General features: G+C 41.1%; 1 protein-coding gene across 1 annotated transcript in view; it reads right to left on the reverse strand.

The window, feature by feature from the left end:
- Window positions 1-15,685, reverse strand: part of b4galt2 (UDP-Gal:betaGlcNAc beta 1,4- galactosyltransferase, polypeptide 2) — a 178,262-nt gene that overhangs the window by 25,650 nt on the left and 136,927 nt on the right. The window contains exon 6 of the mRNA XM_030402127.1: window positions 7,069-7,191. Within this exon, the coding sequence (XP_030257987.1) occupies window positions 7,069-7,191 (123 nt within the window). The remainder of the gene's footprint in view (window positions 1-7,068; window positions 7,192-15,685) is intronic.

The following is a 15,685-nucleotide window of genomic DNA, read 5'->3' on the forward strand; positions in this document are numbered from 1 at the left end:
GGAAGCCTAGCAGTTCTGGTTCTGGGGGGGGGGGGGGTCCTCACAAGACTGGACTGTGGCATCGCTCACCGGGCCGATCCTAACCAGAACATGATCGAATGATAATAAAGACTTGTCCTTTTTCCCGATGAATTATTGCTGGAAATGATACGCAACACAGGACACAAAGTGTGGTCTTCAGGGTTACAGTTTGAATATTGTCTTTATATAGGAAATCAAAAGAGAAGCGAAACACAAAGAAAACAGAAAGGAAATATATTTGATGGAACAAAGACGAGCAAGAACCTGAGGATTAATTGAGGCAGGCGAGAGCGTCGATAAAAAAAAAAAGGCAAAACAAAAAAAAACAACAACATGAAAATTTGAAATACTCGACAGCCTCGACCTGACCCGAGGGCTGTGACTTCCACGGCCCGGAAGAACTTATTAAAGGCTTGGCATTTTCAAAAGTGTTAAGCCCAAAATATCCTGCGTCGAAGTACAGAGGCTTAGCAGAAACACGTGCGGTCCTTGTGCCGCCGTGGCTGCATGTATGCATGATGCTGAGCCACCGCTGGGAGGGTTAGAGGCGGGAAAAGGGGAAAGGGCAAGAAGAAAGAAATGAAAGAGACTGTGTATGTGTGTGTTGAAGACCGATGTGCCGCGGATGCCCCAGGGACAGGTACAGTCCTCGCCCGAGGCCACTGATGCATGTTCAGAGAGAGTGGGAAAGAAAAAAAACCTCTCTCTCTCTTCCTGTCCATGTAATAGCCACCAACTTTTTCAGAGGGGGACAGGAGGGGGCGGCCAAGTGACACTGGCAGTTTTGCAAGTGGCATGTGTCCTCTTTGCCACGGGCTCGGGCCACACTGAGCAACAGGGATAGCCAGTTCCCTCGGGCTGGCATTACACTAGCAGGACCCATTTCAGGCAGTGGCCATGCCATGGTCTGTGGCATCAAAACCAGCATAAAAAAGGAAATCGCTGGAGGGAAGCAAGAGAGGGGGAAAGAAAAAAGAGACGTGGAGGGGTTAGAGGGGCAGAGGAGAGGACAGAGTGAGGGAGGAGTGCTGAAGAAGTTGAGAGCAAAAGAGCAATTTAGTCATTTAGCTGATGCTCCCTTTTCCAGCTTTCAAAGACGGAGCAGATGGAGGTTCAGTGTCGCGCTCAAGGACACTCCGACTCGACACCGGGCTGATGGACACCTCGGCTGTTTACACGGTTCAGGCCCGTGAACGTTGCTACCTTTTACAGACAGAGTAAAAAACAAGGTGCAGGTTCCATGCACGCCACACACTCTGATCTACACCGCACCTTCTTTTATGTCCCCGTCCCTGCAGCCTCCCTCCTCGGGTCGCTTTCACTGAGCACCGAGCGACTGAGCCGACAAGGCTGTTAGTTCACTCAGCTGGAGACTCCATCCACCACGCTGCACGCTACTACGGCTTTCATTATTGGAGCGCTTTTTGCGTCAGATCTCATAAGAATGATGCTTTGAATTTCAAGGAGGAAATTAATAATAAGCGTCTCTCTATTGAGATCTGAAGGGGAAAACGTGCCTCTGCGAGACCAGGGAAGGACGGCGTGACGTGCCTGTTCTGCACAGTGTTGCTTTGTAGCTTTGCAGTTACAATGATGATGTTTAGCTGCTAATTCCCTATCGTACTTTAGCTTGTCTTTTTGCTGGCACTTGCTAATTGGTGCTCAAGACAAAAGTACAGTTGAGGCATTGCTAATTTGGTCAGAAAAACAAAGTCATGCTATAACAAATACTGTGTTGTTTATAAGATGTTTTTTCCAATTCAGAGAAACACATTTATAATCTGTTGTGATTCATTAGAACACTTCTCTATGTGACTTAATGACTGGCTAGAGTTATGCTAGTCATAATTTGTGTCATGGTCTAGTATGGGTTTTAGTTATTTCCTGTTTCCAAGTTCCATCCTCATGTGTCACGTTTTGCTTTGTACTTCCTTTGTTTGTTTTCCTGGCCCTCACCTGTGTCCCATTAGTTCATCGCTCTCTGTCTATTTAGGCCTGTGTTCTTCCAATTACTCTCCGACCGTTCATCTGTTTTGTAATGCCTCTCAGTCCAGTGTCTTCTGTGTCCTTCATGTTCCTGCCTGTGTTATCCCAGCACTTTTTTTAGTTTGTGCTTTTATTTAGATTTTGTATTTTTATAGTTCTCTGCTCTTGGTTTTGCCCTTCCCTGCTCCCCTCTGTCTTTGTTGCCTTTCATTGCCAACTGTGTGCTCAAGACTTTGTATTTTGTATTTCACAGTTTCATTTGAATAAAGTTTGCTTAACGCATAACAATGTGCTGTGTAACCAAGGACTCTGATTCTTCTTTTAAACACAATTGTCACTTTGGCGTGGAGGAATGCGTTTCCTTTGGAGGTTACCGGGGACACGATTTTGTGTGATACTTTCAGCACTCGGCAGAAGATGCGCATCTGACACACCAGCGGCAACTTCAGGGCTTAGAGACATTAGCTAGGTGGACTAAGCACTAATTATAGTAATTATAGTAGAAGTACTCGCTAAAGTCGCTAACCTAGATCTTCATGATTAAATGAATGATACGCCATAACAGTGCCTCTAACAAAAGAGGATTAGTGTCCTGTTATTAAGAAAATCGCTGATTCTTGTTAAGTGACAGGACGTGCCAGCATGGTGGCGCACTGTTTCACTACCTTGTATGATTGTGGTGTGATAAAATAAAGGTTCTTCTTCTGGTTGGCACAAGTATCATAATGGCTAGGGAGTACAGTGGATAAAGCCTTGCGAATGCTGAATTAAATTATCCTACGACCTCGTTATAGGTTGTCATGCGTAATTAAAAACATTTACAAACTTTGATAAAGCCTGTGTTTTCAGTGTGCTTGTGATGCATTATAGAAACGACCTTCATAGAAAGTGTTTCTAAATATTTCAGTCTTGGCCTAAAGATTCACACAATTTTAATTAAAAGATTCTACATGAGAATAGTGAGTAGGAGACTATTTCCCGTGCGTCGATAGCCTCAGCTACATCTACACACCGTTGTTTTCCAAGAGCTTGTGTGTGTGTATGTGTGTGTGTGTGTGTGTGTGTGTGTGTGTGTGTGTGCTTTCAAGGGCATTTCCCTTTTGATTGCTCTGTGAAAGGCTTAAAAACAAGCCAGGCTTGAAAAGTGAAGGTGGATGCTGGGGGGAGGGGGGGCGTTGAGCCTGAGAGAAAGGCCAGACAAAAACCTTCACGCTCAGCTTTATTCACTTGTTTCTGCCAGTTTTTTTTTTCCTTTCATTCATTTATTATAAGATTGACTTTGGGATTTTTTTTTACAGGCTCAGATTGTAAAAAACAAGGAGTTGAGCAAAGCAGAGAGGAGCTGGCTGTATGCTCACTACATCTAGTTTGTGGAGAGTGAGATTTATTGTCAGCTTCCTATCATATCTTATTTTCTTCCACTGAGGTATGACACTCTGTTAGACAAGACAAATCACAGTGCAATTACAGTTTAATATATTGACGCAGTGAACAGAAGAAAAGACAATTCAAGCTTTGAGTTTTGTTCTTTTTACGTTTTTTTTTAACCCATCACCTCTGTAAACTTCTCTTTTTTTTCTCATTTTTTTTTTTCCAAAAATGCCACATAATACACAAAGCTAATCTGTTAGCAGCCAAATCACACATCCAGATGAAACACACCAACACAAATATCCTGTTTTCTTCTGGTTATCTGATAAATTGAAATCACATATTTACTAGAATTTTAGCTCTGGTTTGATCTTCACCATCTGTAGCATACACTGGCTGAGCTCCTTTGCTGCTGTCGGGAGTTTGTAATATGATTTCTAAGAGTTAATAAGGGCGTTCATTAGAGATAAAATCATCACAACGTGTAAGTAACATTGAATCTTAACATACTGTATTTGTGAGACAGTAAGACAACCTCTGTTATGCAGCAAAGACCTGACAGACAATGAGGGAGAGATTGCGATGGTCCTGGACAGACTGCGGTGAAGTGATTCTACAGATGGGATCTAAACATCAGGATGCCCCACTGATGTCATTAAACCAACTGACCCCAGACAATCTTGGGAAATAAAGGGAAAATTCAATTAGCCATTATCTTGTAACTGCCACATGTGACCGGAGAGTCGACTGTTCAGCAAAATCACATTACATAGTGCTACTTTAAGTCCAAAGTGAAGGGAAAGCTAGAAGAGCACAGCCCAGCAAGAAATACTCGACAGAACAAGAATTTTACAAATTCTATCTCAGGATGAATCTTTCAATGTGGCCTTTTGGCCAGTGTTGTATAAAAAGTACCCCAAAGTCAGACTTGAGCAAAAGTAAAGATATTGTGCTAAAACATTATCCATACGAATAGTACAAGTCTTAAGTATCTGATATTAAATTGACTTTAAGCAGATTTTTCTTGAAACATATCCCTTTTATTTACATGTTTTGGTGTGAAAATCATTCATTATACCTAAAAGTCTGTTCCAGCGGATCACGACAACGGCTGCAATGTCATCCGTTGGGGCAACTTCGATTGTAAAACTTACATCTATTAAAAGCTTGTTTTTGTCACTGGCTGGCTGACGCTGGCGTTGCAAGTGTCTGACAACGGTTTTCATAAGACCTTGTTGTAACCAGGAATACAAGTCTCTCTCTGAAATCTTGCCAGGTGAGTAGGAATTGTTTCTTGTACTGTGTCAGCCTCTCGGAGTAACAACACCAGCCTGTGAGTGGCAATAACAAGGACTTCAAGAGGCTGTTACTTCAGAGGATCACACTGTAGCTGTTGCAGCTGAATTGTGGCTGCCAGCTGAAGAAATCTGCTGAATTGATTCCAAAACTTTTGATTTGCGTGTGCATACATTATACACCCACTACATTTAAGAAACAAGGCCCAGGTTGAAAAATACAATAATTCCCTTTAAAATACCAAAAGCACAAGTAAACTATACATACATTTACATGTAAAATCTTGGTGGAGTGGAGTCATAAAGTAGTAGAAAATGGAAACTACTCAAAGCTGTACTTGAGTAAATCTACTTAGTTACATTCCATCACTACTTTTATAAGAACCTGCTTGCATTATTAGATTATCTCAGAGGAAACGAAAATTGGAAAAGAGATCTCAGTAGTGTCTCATTCATTTCTCCTAGACAACTATGAGATCTATGTGAGACCAAAGTGAGGCTGTGGCTGATTTCTCCTGTTTCTCAATTGTTTCTCCTGAGAAACAGGTGCAGAAAATCTCAACTTGGGCTCCCTGTAAGTTTCAAAGGAGATCTCATCAAGCTCTCAATGAAGTCTCAGAATGTCTCCTCAGTGCTGGAAAGGAGCAAGGTTTAAGCGGTAAAGTCTCAAGTCTCACCTATTGCTCCTAAAGAATTTTAGGAGAAACAAATAAGAAATGTTTGAGACCAAAAAAGACTACAACGAGACTGAAATGAGAACTCTCATTGAGCTCCTTTACGGCTCCATAGCCATAAAGGAGCAAGCTTTGAGCAGTAAAATTTTCCTCTGGGATTATATAATTGGACTAGTGGCATAATATGGTCTTAAAATGTCCCCGGAAAAAAACAATGTTTGTCACATTAAATTCCGGATGATAAAATATCTAACAAAAGTAAAATTCTGGTGACAGGTCGACCCGCACGTCACATTTCATAGCTGCTGTAACAAGAAAAGTTGAGTTTTGACTGCAGAAAACATCTCGAGGGAAATCTGATTCAGCCATCATCCAATAAAAAAAGTTAAGCGTTTAAATGTTGTCTGTCGGGCTCTTAATTAGACACGCACACAAACATAGACACAGAAATACACATGATTAGTCAGCGAACCACACATTGATCACTTTTATCACTCCTCGTCAGACACTGACAAACAACTGCAATCTCCCGAACGCTGCGTTGACTGACACAATCCGTTCTCGAAAAACAACACTGATTTTCAGATGCTCCACTTTCGGTTTTCTTATAATGCCATTAAACTGAAAGGAGAACGATAAGCTTCACAGTGTGAGAGTGACAGCGGGACACAGGCGGAGAAAAAAGAAAAACAAAGAGCTGTGATACACTGAAGACGGAGGTCGCTTTTCGCTGTGTCGGTCTGTGCGCCTCTGAGTGTGTGTTTATAATTAGTGTGCCCGATTCTTTGAACGCAAGTGCATCTGCTTATGTGACAAAAATAAAATGTATTTTGGAGCTCATCGGACATGGCAACTGACAATTTCTTCAATCATGGAAAATACTCAAATGTGTATTTCAGTGATATGGAGCGGGCGTTTACAGTTCGCTGATGTGACCGACAGACGTAACATGTGTAGCGGGGCGCTTATCGGGGGGGAATATATAGGAAATGTCAGCTGTGGTTAAGGTGCGTCGCAAAGGTGGTTTCATAATATCTTTGCTGAATCATTTGTTTAGTAGTCGGATCATCACTTCACCAGGTAATTAAACAATTCCCAGCCCAAAAAAAACATCTGAGTAGAACATAAATTCAACTAATGGCCCTGTAAGTGGTTCGATGCGTTCGAGCACATCATCTTTCTGTCTTCCTGTCAAACACATCTCCTTCCGCTGTCTGTGATCAGCTCACTTCCACAGTAACATTATTAGTGAACTTGAGGAAGTCATTAAAAGCCGGCCGAAGTGCTTCAAAAAGGTTAATTTATTTGTTAATCATTCTCATTCTCGGAAACAATTACAATAAATCAACCGCTTCTCCAGGAACTGCGGTGTCACTTTCATTCGAGGCGCTTGATTTTTTTCCCCACATTTTTACTGCTGCAATCTCCAGGAGAGGCTGGAATAATGTGCGCATTTGTGTGTATGTGAGTGTCAACGCGCTGCAGTTGGTGGTCTTGATGAGGAAACAGACTACTGAACATAACCCTGACAGATGCTGCTACATTACTTTCTGTCTGTGAGATGTAGTCATAGCAGAGTTCTGATCGTGACAAGTAATTTAGCCAAGTTTGGGTTTTAAAACTTCACTCCTAGGAAAATCAAAAAGAAACCTATGAGTCAGGCCACATTTTTTTTTTTTTTTTGTGAGGAAACCATCACAGCCAGATTCTTTCACTGTTACCTGTTGTAGATGTCGTCGTCCTCCCCTCCCCAGCCCCAGTACTCGTTGGGGAAGCCGTTGATCTTCAAAAACTGTTTTTTACTGAGGCCTGAAACTCCACCAAAGTATCCCGCGTAGGGCAGCCTGCAGGAGAAGACAGAGGGGAGGAGATGAGATTGAGAAGAGATCAAGAGATGGTGAGATGGCGGAAGAGTAAAATGGAAAGAAAGTGGAGGACGAGCTGCTCTTCTCATTCCTCTATTTTGTGCCACCTCATCACCGCTCTCCTTCCGTCCTCATGCCTTTGACTCAGAAATCAATCTCAGCATATTGATGGATGTCTCAATTAATATGTAAGTAAAAAAATAAATAAATATACAAGTTGACATGAACACCGTTATGCTCATCTGACAGAAATCATAAAATGCAACAGTGACAGCTGGGCCACACGTCACATTTAATTGACGTCTTTTTAATAAAAGGCTCCGGGGCAGAGATGTCTCATTTTGTTAAACGCCCGTTGCCTCATCTCCTCTCGCCTCGATGTCTCGTCCTCGCCTCCTAGGCTTGCATCTCATGTGGGAGGGACTACGATGCGGGGAGAGGAGGCGAGAGGGTAAAGAGGGGAAAAGATCTATGTGTGGCATTTTGAACGAGTAACATATAATTGTCTAAACAACTCTAAATACTTTTACACACAGTAGGGAGACTACCAGCTTCAACTCTCTGCAATTTTGGATGTTACTGAATTTGAGAGAAGTTTTTCTGAATTTCTTTGCGGCACAAAGTGAGCTTTGGGTGAAATTAAAGAAAAACGAATAGAAAAGAGGATGAGGAGATGTTTTTAAATGTGCTGAGCCCAAAAGCTCAATTATTTCATGTTCATCCCAACCACTGAAAATAAGACAGGACACTGCAACAGGAAGCAAGAGCACTTATTGTAAATGAGGACAACGGAGACGATGAGACTGATGTGAGCTACCATCATTTTCCATCACGTCCTGCTTTGTTTCCAGCATTTATAGGAAGGTGTTATCTTTGCTAACTGAAAAAAGACACAAACACAACAGATTTTTTTAAAAATGCTAACTGGAGCAAATTTAATTCACTGAACCCAATGAGGAAAGTTGGAATTGCCTTGTCCATACTGTTGCCGGGTAAAAAGTCTGTGCTCATACACGGAGAGAGGGTAATTTCCTCATAAGTCAGCTCATTAAATGGCATCATAGAAACCCACTCAAACTCAAGATATCATTAATACAAAAAATTACTTTTAATTACCTTTCTTAAACATCAAGCGTCCGTGCAGACCACTGCTGTGCCTGTGCATTTTCTCCATGCTGGCTAAATTGACAATGTCAGATGCATTATCCTAATGTAATGAATTAGGAGCAGTTCTGTTTTTTGCAGGAAGCCTGTTCAGATGGCAGAATTAGCATTTGAATAACCTCTCTGAAGTGTTTTAGGCAATCAGATCTTTTCCCAATGTGTCTTGTCTTTTGATGCATTTTTAAGTGGATAATTTATGGATGCCTTTTTTGTATAATAAGTGGATAATCCCTACCCATATATAATCCACTCAAGGCACATTAAAATGACCAACCATAACAAGGAACCATTGTATTTCTTCATACTGAAGGGCCTCTGGTGCTTGTGAGCAGCTGAACACACGTCATTCATCACGGACCTTGTTAGTTTGGATGCAAAAAACCACTTCAATGACAAGTGTGCTACCTGCAGCGATCCCATTTACAATGGAAATATTGGATGACACTAAATTGGATTTGAGAAGTGCTCCAACATGAATCCTGTGACCTTCAGATGATGAAAACACATGTCAAAGAGAAATTAGAGCTTAGAGGAGAACGAATGAGAAAAAGAGAAGATGGGAACAGAAAAGACGGTCAGAAAGAATGAGTATGACATGTTGGAGGGTGGTCTCTGTGTGTGTGTGTGTGTGTGTGTGTAGGCAGTGAACAAATTCAGGCGTACTTGTGGTTTATTTTTTCCTCGAAAGTCGTGAGACTGGTGGAGTGGGATGGACGTCAGCTACGAATGTCATGACAGCCGCCTGGAGTCTGACCAGAGGGTGATGCTTGTGTGTTTCTGTGCATGTGCGTGAGTGATTGTGTGCACGTATATTCTGTACAGTGTACGTTGTCAAACATATGACAGCTCCCTGTTACAAGATGACAAGCAGAAACTAATGAGACCATATGTTTCTGCACAAGATCCCCCAGCAACAATATGATAAGGAAGTTATGTGCGCATGAAATGGAAGAAGAAGAGTGAAATAGAGTGTTGGCATGTTTATCTTGGGGACTAATTTAATAATTTTATTTTTATTACTTCTCACTCAAAGAATAAACAAAATAATTCTGATACATCTTCAACATAAACTCCATAATAGTCTTGAGTAATTCCAAGGAAAAGTTTCACTGTCAGCTGAAATTCTAACACTCAGGGCTCTATCTTGCACTCAGCGCAATTGACTTTGTACACTGGCGCTTTTGTAATTCCTATTTTGCATTCGGCGCACATTGGAATTTTCCCTCCGCAGACGCACGTCCTTAAATTAGGGAATGACTTTGCGCTCCCGGGGCGGTTCAGCTAAAAGAGGAGGCGTGTTCCGGCGCAAACGTTCACTGGTGCTATTTTGCCGTTTCAGAAAACACTTGCGCCACAGACCAGGAAAAACCTAATCTAAAGTCAGTGGCGCTTATTCAGATGCTATTTTAAGGGCGCATGCTTGGCCATAATGTAGCGTGTGCTTAACGTGCATACACTTTGCTTCTCTCTTCTACGAGGAAGCAGTTCCCGTTTTTGCAAACCATACAAAAAAAAGTTGAAAAGATTTAAACAGAAGGACTCATTCTTTTCCCCTCTAATATATGCGACGCGCCCGCGAGGGTGCGGGAGTGGCAATGCGCGATGTGCTCCTAGTGGAGCGGGTGGACGGAGATTGAGTTGGGGGAGGAGGAGGAAGGAGGAAGGAGCACAACAGGAGCAGGTGGTGCGTTTGGAGACTTGAGGCGATGCGCCTGAGAGGCCGCAGCAACATCGCCACCCGGTCAAGATGGGCATTAATACCTTGCCGCATCCCGGACAGTGCGGTCCGGTCTGACAATGCTGCCACGGCGTGTAGTGGCTCTGGATCCTCTGCACCTTGGTGTTTGCGCTGCTCCCTCATCAGCTGGCCGTTGCGCACTGCTCGGCCCGTGCGCACTGCTCCCGTGGCCAGGTGCGATGTCCTGGGGATGCCAGCCGTAGAAACAACTGTGGCAATTTCCTCCCACGCCTGTTTAATCAAAGCTAATTTGGGTGGATTTCTCCCATCCCCATACAAGGCCACTTCTCGGTCTTTTACAGCCCTGACGAGAACGTCGGTCTCCTCGGCTGTGAACTGCTCCTGGCGTGCGCCTGGCAAATTCGCCATTATAATAGCAATGCGCCATGGAACAAGCGCGCCGGCTATTAAAGGGAATGTTAGATGACGCTCTGATTGGTTTATTGCACGTTACGCCCAAACCACACCTATGAATAATGTAGCTACTTCAGACCAACCCATTTTAGATTTCCGCAGGGCGCAAGAGTAATTTATCCCGCTGGCATAATAGCAACAGCGCCTGAGATCCGCCCACAAAGCTACTTGCGCTTTGCGTTTGATGCTTGCGTTTCAGATCGTTAAGATAGGGCCCTCAAACTCTTCTGAGACGCATGGTAAAAGTGTAAGATGACATTTGGCAGACATGGGTCCAAGGTCGCCTCAGCTACACTGTAAAAAATGTCTGTAGAAATTACGGTAAAAAACTGTCAATAGCAACAGTAAAATACCGTAAAATAAAAAATTGTATATCACTGTAGTAAATACATTAAAGAAATGTATTTACACAAAGAATTACCGTAAATCAAGAAACAGTAAATAACTTAAATTTTACGGCCTTACTAAGTAGAAAATATGGAATTTACTGTGAATGTTATAAAAAGTTTGCTAAATTCACGGTAAAATACCGTAATGTCACAAGCGTGTAATTACCCTAAAATTGACGGTATCATTCTGTCTGAATTACAGATTTTGCTGATGTTTACGTTTAAATTTACAGTACACAACCATTAAATCATACCATCATTTGTATAGAAAGTAGAATGTTAAAAAGTATGGTATATTTAAGCAATACATCATGACAGGCCGTGGTATGTGCTTATTATATCACAGTTAAGGGGCATTGTTCGGGCCGACACAAAGCACTTAATGCAATAGAAAACTATAAATGTTGTATTATTGTCAAAACACAGTGAATTAAGATAAGATTAACTTTATTGTCCCACAGGAAAACATAGGCCTACAACAATCATTAGAGTTTATCATATAGAGTTTTATTGCAACATTGTTAACACATCCTTTTTAAATAATATGGAAGCCCATTTCCGCCACTTGATGAAAAAAAATTATGAGATACTAAGTCAAAATTATGAGATAGCTAAGTCATAATTATGAGATACTAAGTCAAAGTATCTCATAATTTTTGTCAAGTGGCGGAAATGGGCTTCCATTAAATAATAGTATATTTTATTTTATATCTTTCTTTTGTATAGTGAAAACACAATTTCTATTTTTATTTTATTCTTGTACATGTCCTTTTTTTATTATATGTAAAACATGACAATGAAAACGTTGTTGTGTTTGTAGTTGTTCGTGTCAATAAAGCTTTATTGAATTGAGGAGAGAGACACAGAGAACGACAGAGAGAGAGAGAGAGAAAGAGAGAGAGAGAGAGAGAGAGAGAGATGACCGCTGAGTTAACGGAAGCTAGAAATTTTGAATTTCAGTTCACCGCCATTGCTTCGCGCCCACAGGAGCAGTGTTTGTTGTTGTGACAGAGAGACAGACACACAGACACACAGCTAGATAGATAGATAGATAGATAGATAGATAGATAGATAGATAGATAGATAGATAGATAGATAGATACAGACAAGACAGACAGACAGAGAAGAGAGAGAGAGAGAGAGGACCGCGAGTTAACGGAAGCTTGAAATTTCAGGTCACCGCCATTTCTTGGCGCCCACAGGAGCAGAGTCTCTTCTTCAGGTAAGCACATTCACAGCTCATTGAGACTGTCTGATTAACGTTAGCTAGCCGCAGAGCCACGTTAGCTCTTATTCGTTGACTTTCAAGCAGAGGAGTTCAGGTAGCTATATCTTAAAAGTTGCTGGACATGTCACTATCTGCTTTTTGCCGAATAAAAGAGTCACTTACGGGCTCTGAGAAGTCGCTAACGTTAGCTACAGCTAACGTTGCTAATGCTAGAAAAATGTTTAGCTGTAACTTCTGTAGCAAGTCGGTTAAGACTTTGATAATGGAGAAACTGGTTTACTCTTAATAAAAGATGATACAAGGAAACTTGGATGTATTACGAAGGAAACATTTATTGACACTCAATCTAGGCGAATTCAAAGATGACATAACAAGTGAGAATGATCCCTTTAACACCTTAGCCATACCATTTTTTAACAAATAATTTCACCTTCTCCACAGCACGGTGCAGCTGGATAATGTAAGGCAATCAACTTTGCAGGAATGCGGTATGGCCAGTACTCTGATTCGTCGTCATCGTTATCAGCACTCATCTTCAGTGAGTACATTTAAATAGATTGGCTTCTGAACTGGTGCTGCCATTAAATGTTTTTGTTTCTTCATACCTGTCAAATACTTACATGGCCACATCAATAATTATGTCTCCCATATATGTCTACTACCCTGTTATCTGGAGTTCCTTAAGGGTAAATCCTCAGAACTATCCTTAAAAAAATCAAAATCACTGATTCGATGTCAAATCCAAAGGATTGTGTGTTTTCAGCTGTAGTCACTCTCCACAGTTTCTCCCTCAGTCTCTCTCAATCTATTAGATCTGCTAAATCTGTTAACTGTTTTAAGTGCCTCCTGAAATCATATTTATAGGATGGCCTTTTTATGAGATTTTTTAAACCTACTCTTCATTCACCATTTAATTTTTTTTCTGTTCCAACTTGTTTAATTAATGTTTTGTTTTTTGTTGTTGTTGTTGCGGGAAGCACTTTGCAACAGTGTAAGTGCTATATAATAATAATTATCATTATTATCATTAACAATGTTTTCTTTGTTGTCTTTCTTTGTCTGGTTGCAGTGAGATTCATGCCAGTCCACAGTAAACACCTGATTGAAGACTGCTGGTGAATTTTCAAGCAGGAAATGATGACAACACCTGCCCAAAGTTCCAGTTTCCTTTACATTGTAACATGTCTGTATGAGACTCTGTCCCACCTGTCTTCAGTCAAGTCTGGACCCAATGACTCAAACACCAGTCTTGTAAAGGCTAATTAGAGGTAAGTTATGGTTTATGTCAGTGTAGCAAATGAGTAGATGCAAGCACTCAAACTACACTCAATCGATCTCCCTCAAGTGAACGGTGCCAACAGCTTCATACAAACATACAGTAGAAAAAAAACCATCAGTATTATGGACAGGATTCAGGATTTAGGCTGCAATTCGACAAGGGTGAAACAAATACTGATGATCACTTAGTCCTGAAAAGTGACTGTTTCTACTTTTCACACTAATACAATAAAATAAATGAAATACTCCTGATGACCTGCAAAACTATATTCCAGAGTACTGGTTTCATTCTATGTATAGCTCATTGGAGCTCAGTTTAACAGCAGAAGGCTGAATTTATCTCTGTAGGCATCATGCTCAGGCACTGCATCAATCTAACCTTTGCTTTGTTTCTTTTTTCTGGCTGCAGAGAGGATCATGCCAGTCTACAGTGGACACCAGATGGACAACACATGAGTCTTCAAGCAGAACTGGTGACTGCTGAATGCTTTAAGTTCCAGTTTCTTGAACACCATGTCCATGTTAAGAGCCCTCTTCAGCCAAGTCTGGACTCAGTGACTCATTAGTGTTGATCAACACAGGGCAAGTGGCTCCTTTTTTTCATGACGTTTATTTCTTCTACCATGGACTATCCTTCATATGTATGGACACACACTGTCTTTTGAAGATGTCAACACTGCCTTGTGAGTATACTAGACAAGTTCTGTTTTTTAAAGAGAATGTGTATATGCAAAGAGATGTTCTTAAAGTTTATCAATTATAGTCTGTACTTTGGTTTACAATGGGCTTAATTGGTTATTTCCTTTATAATTTACCATTTGCAGACTGTAAAATCTACGCCAACAAACTGTAATTCCATGTGTGTTGTACCATATTTTTTACGGTGAAATTCTGGCAACCACAGCTGCCAGTATTTTACCGTAGTTGAACTTTGCAATAAAATACCGTAATATATCTTACAGTTTTACCGTGTTTTTTCACTGATGGACTGTAATTAGGTTTACAGTATATATGTTATTTTTAAAAGAATTTACCGTAAACAGGTTTATATGATAACTGTTATTTTTCAGCAAATTACCGTAAACAAATAACAGTTCTCTAATGTGAAATTTACAGTTACATTGTGACCGTATTTTCTACGGTAAAGTTCTGGCAACCACAGCTGCCAGTATTTTACCGTAAATTCTACAGAATTTTTTTTACAGTGTACTTTTGGCTCCTTGTTTACAGCCAGTAATAACTTGGAGGTGGCAGATAAACAAACACTTGTGGCAGGTGATTCTGTCACATAAGTTGACAGTAAGTGAACAATTTAACCCATTATATTCTCCAGGTGAAAATACGTTTCACCTCAAGTGTCTCTGTGTCATAGCAAGGAACAGATGAACTTGGCTTGGGTCTTGTAGCATTTATTTATTAACATACAGTCTAAACTGTAACCTTACTGCACAGCTACATTATGGTAACTTGATTAGCACATTTGAAGGTAGCTCCAAAAACAGAGGAGGCAGAATATCACCAGAGTTACCAACAACTGCAGCCCTTTGATATATATACTTGACTGTGACTAGCTACCCATAGCTAATTAGCTCATGGCTCGTTTGTCGAGACCGCAGATCACATGGGGGATTTGGCAGCCCGATGGTAAACATGGCTGGACACCAAAGAGAAACTGAACCCAGCCTCCATGAACAGCAGAGGTCATTTTTAAGACTGGGGACACAGTACAGAGTCGATTTACATCAGCTCTGACCAGGACTATGACTCCGAGGACAATGAGACGCATAAAATAGGTTTTCATCACAGTTTACACATTAAAAGCTGGCACATACCTTCCAGCTCTAACTACAGGGAGTATCTGACTCCAATAATCAAGTCATACTGCAGGTTTTACCAGTTTGTGGTACTCTTCTCCTGTTTTATCGGTGCATTGTCACCTGTCACCAGTTTGACATTTTCAGGATTGAGTCATGACTGAACATAAATGTGCTCTCCATAAATGTGCAAATGGGCTGTAGCACACTCACGCTGGGTGTCATCCACGGAACAAGTACTTAAACGTCTGAACAATATAATGGTAATATAATTTAATTCATTGCATAAGGTCCTTTTTGAAAACACTGTAATTTGTGGAACATTTTGCAAAGAGCCGTGTTGTGAAATGGACTTCAAGGTGACCCTTTCTGCTCAGAGAGCTGTTAGGTGTTGCGAGGTGCTAAGGTAATGGAATAGCACTTAACGTGACCTGACTTTCACTGGCAA

Source organism: Sparus aurata, chromosome 21, assembly GCF_900880675.1.
Source record: "Sparus aurata chromosome 21, fSpaAur1.1, whole genome shotgun sequence".
NCBI classification, from domain to species: domain Eukaryota; kingdom Metazoa; phylum Chordata; class Actinopteri; order Spariformes; family Sparidae; genus Sparus; species Sparus aurata.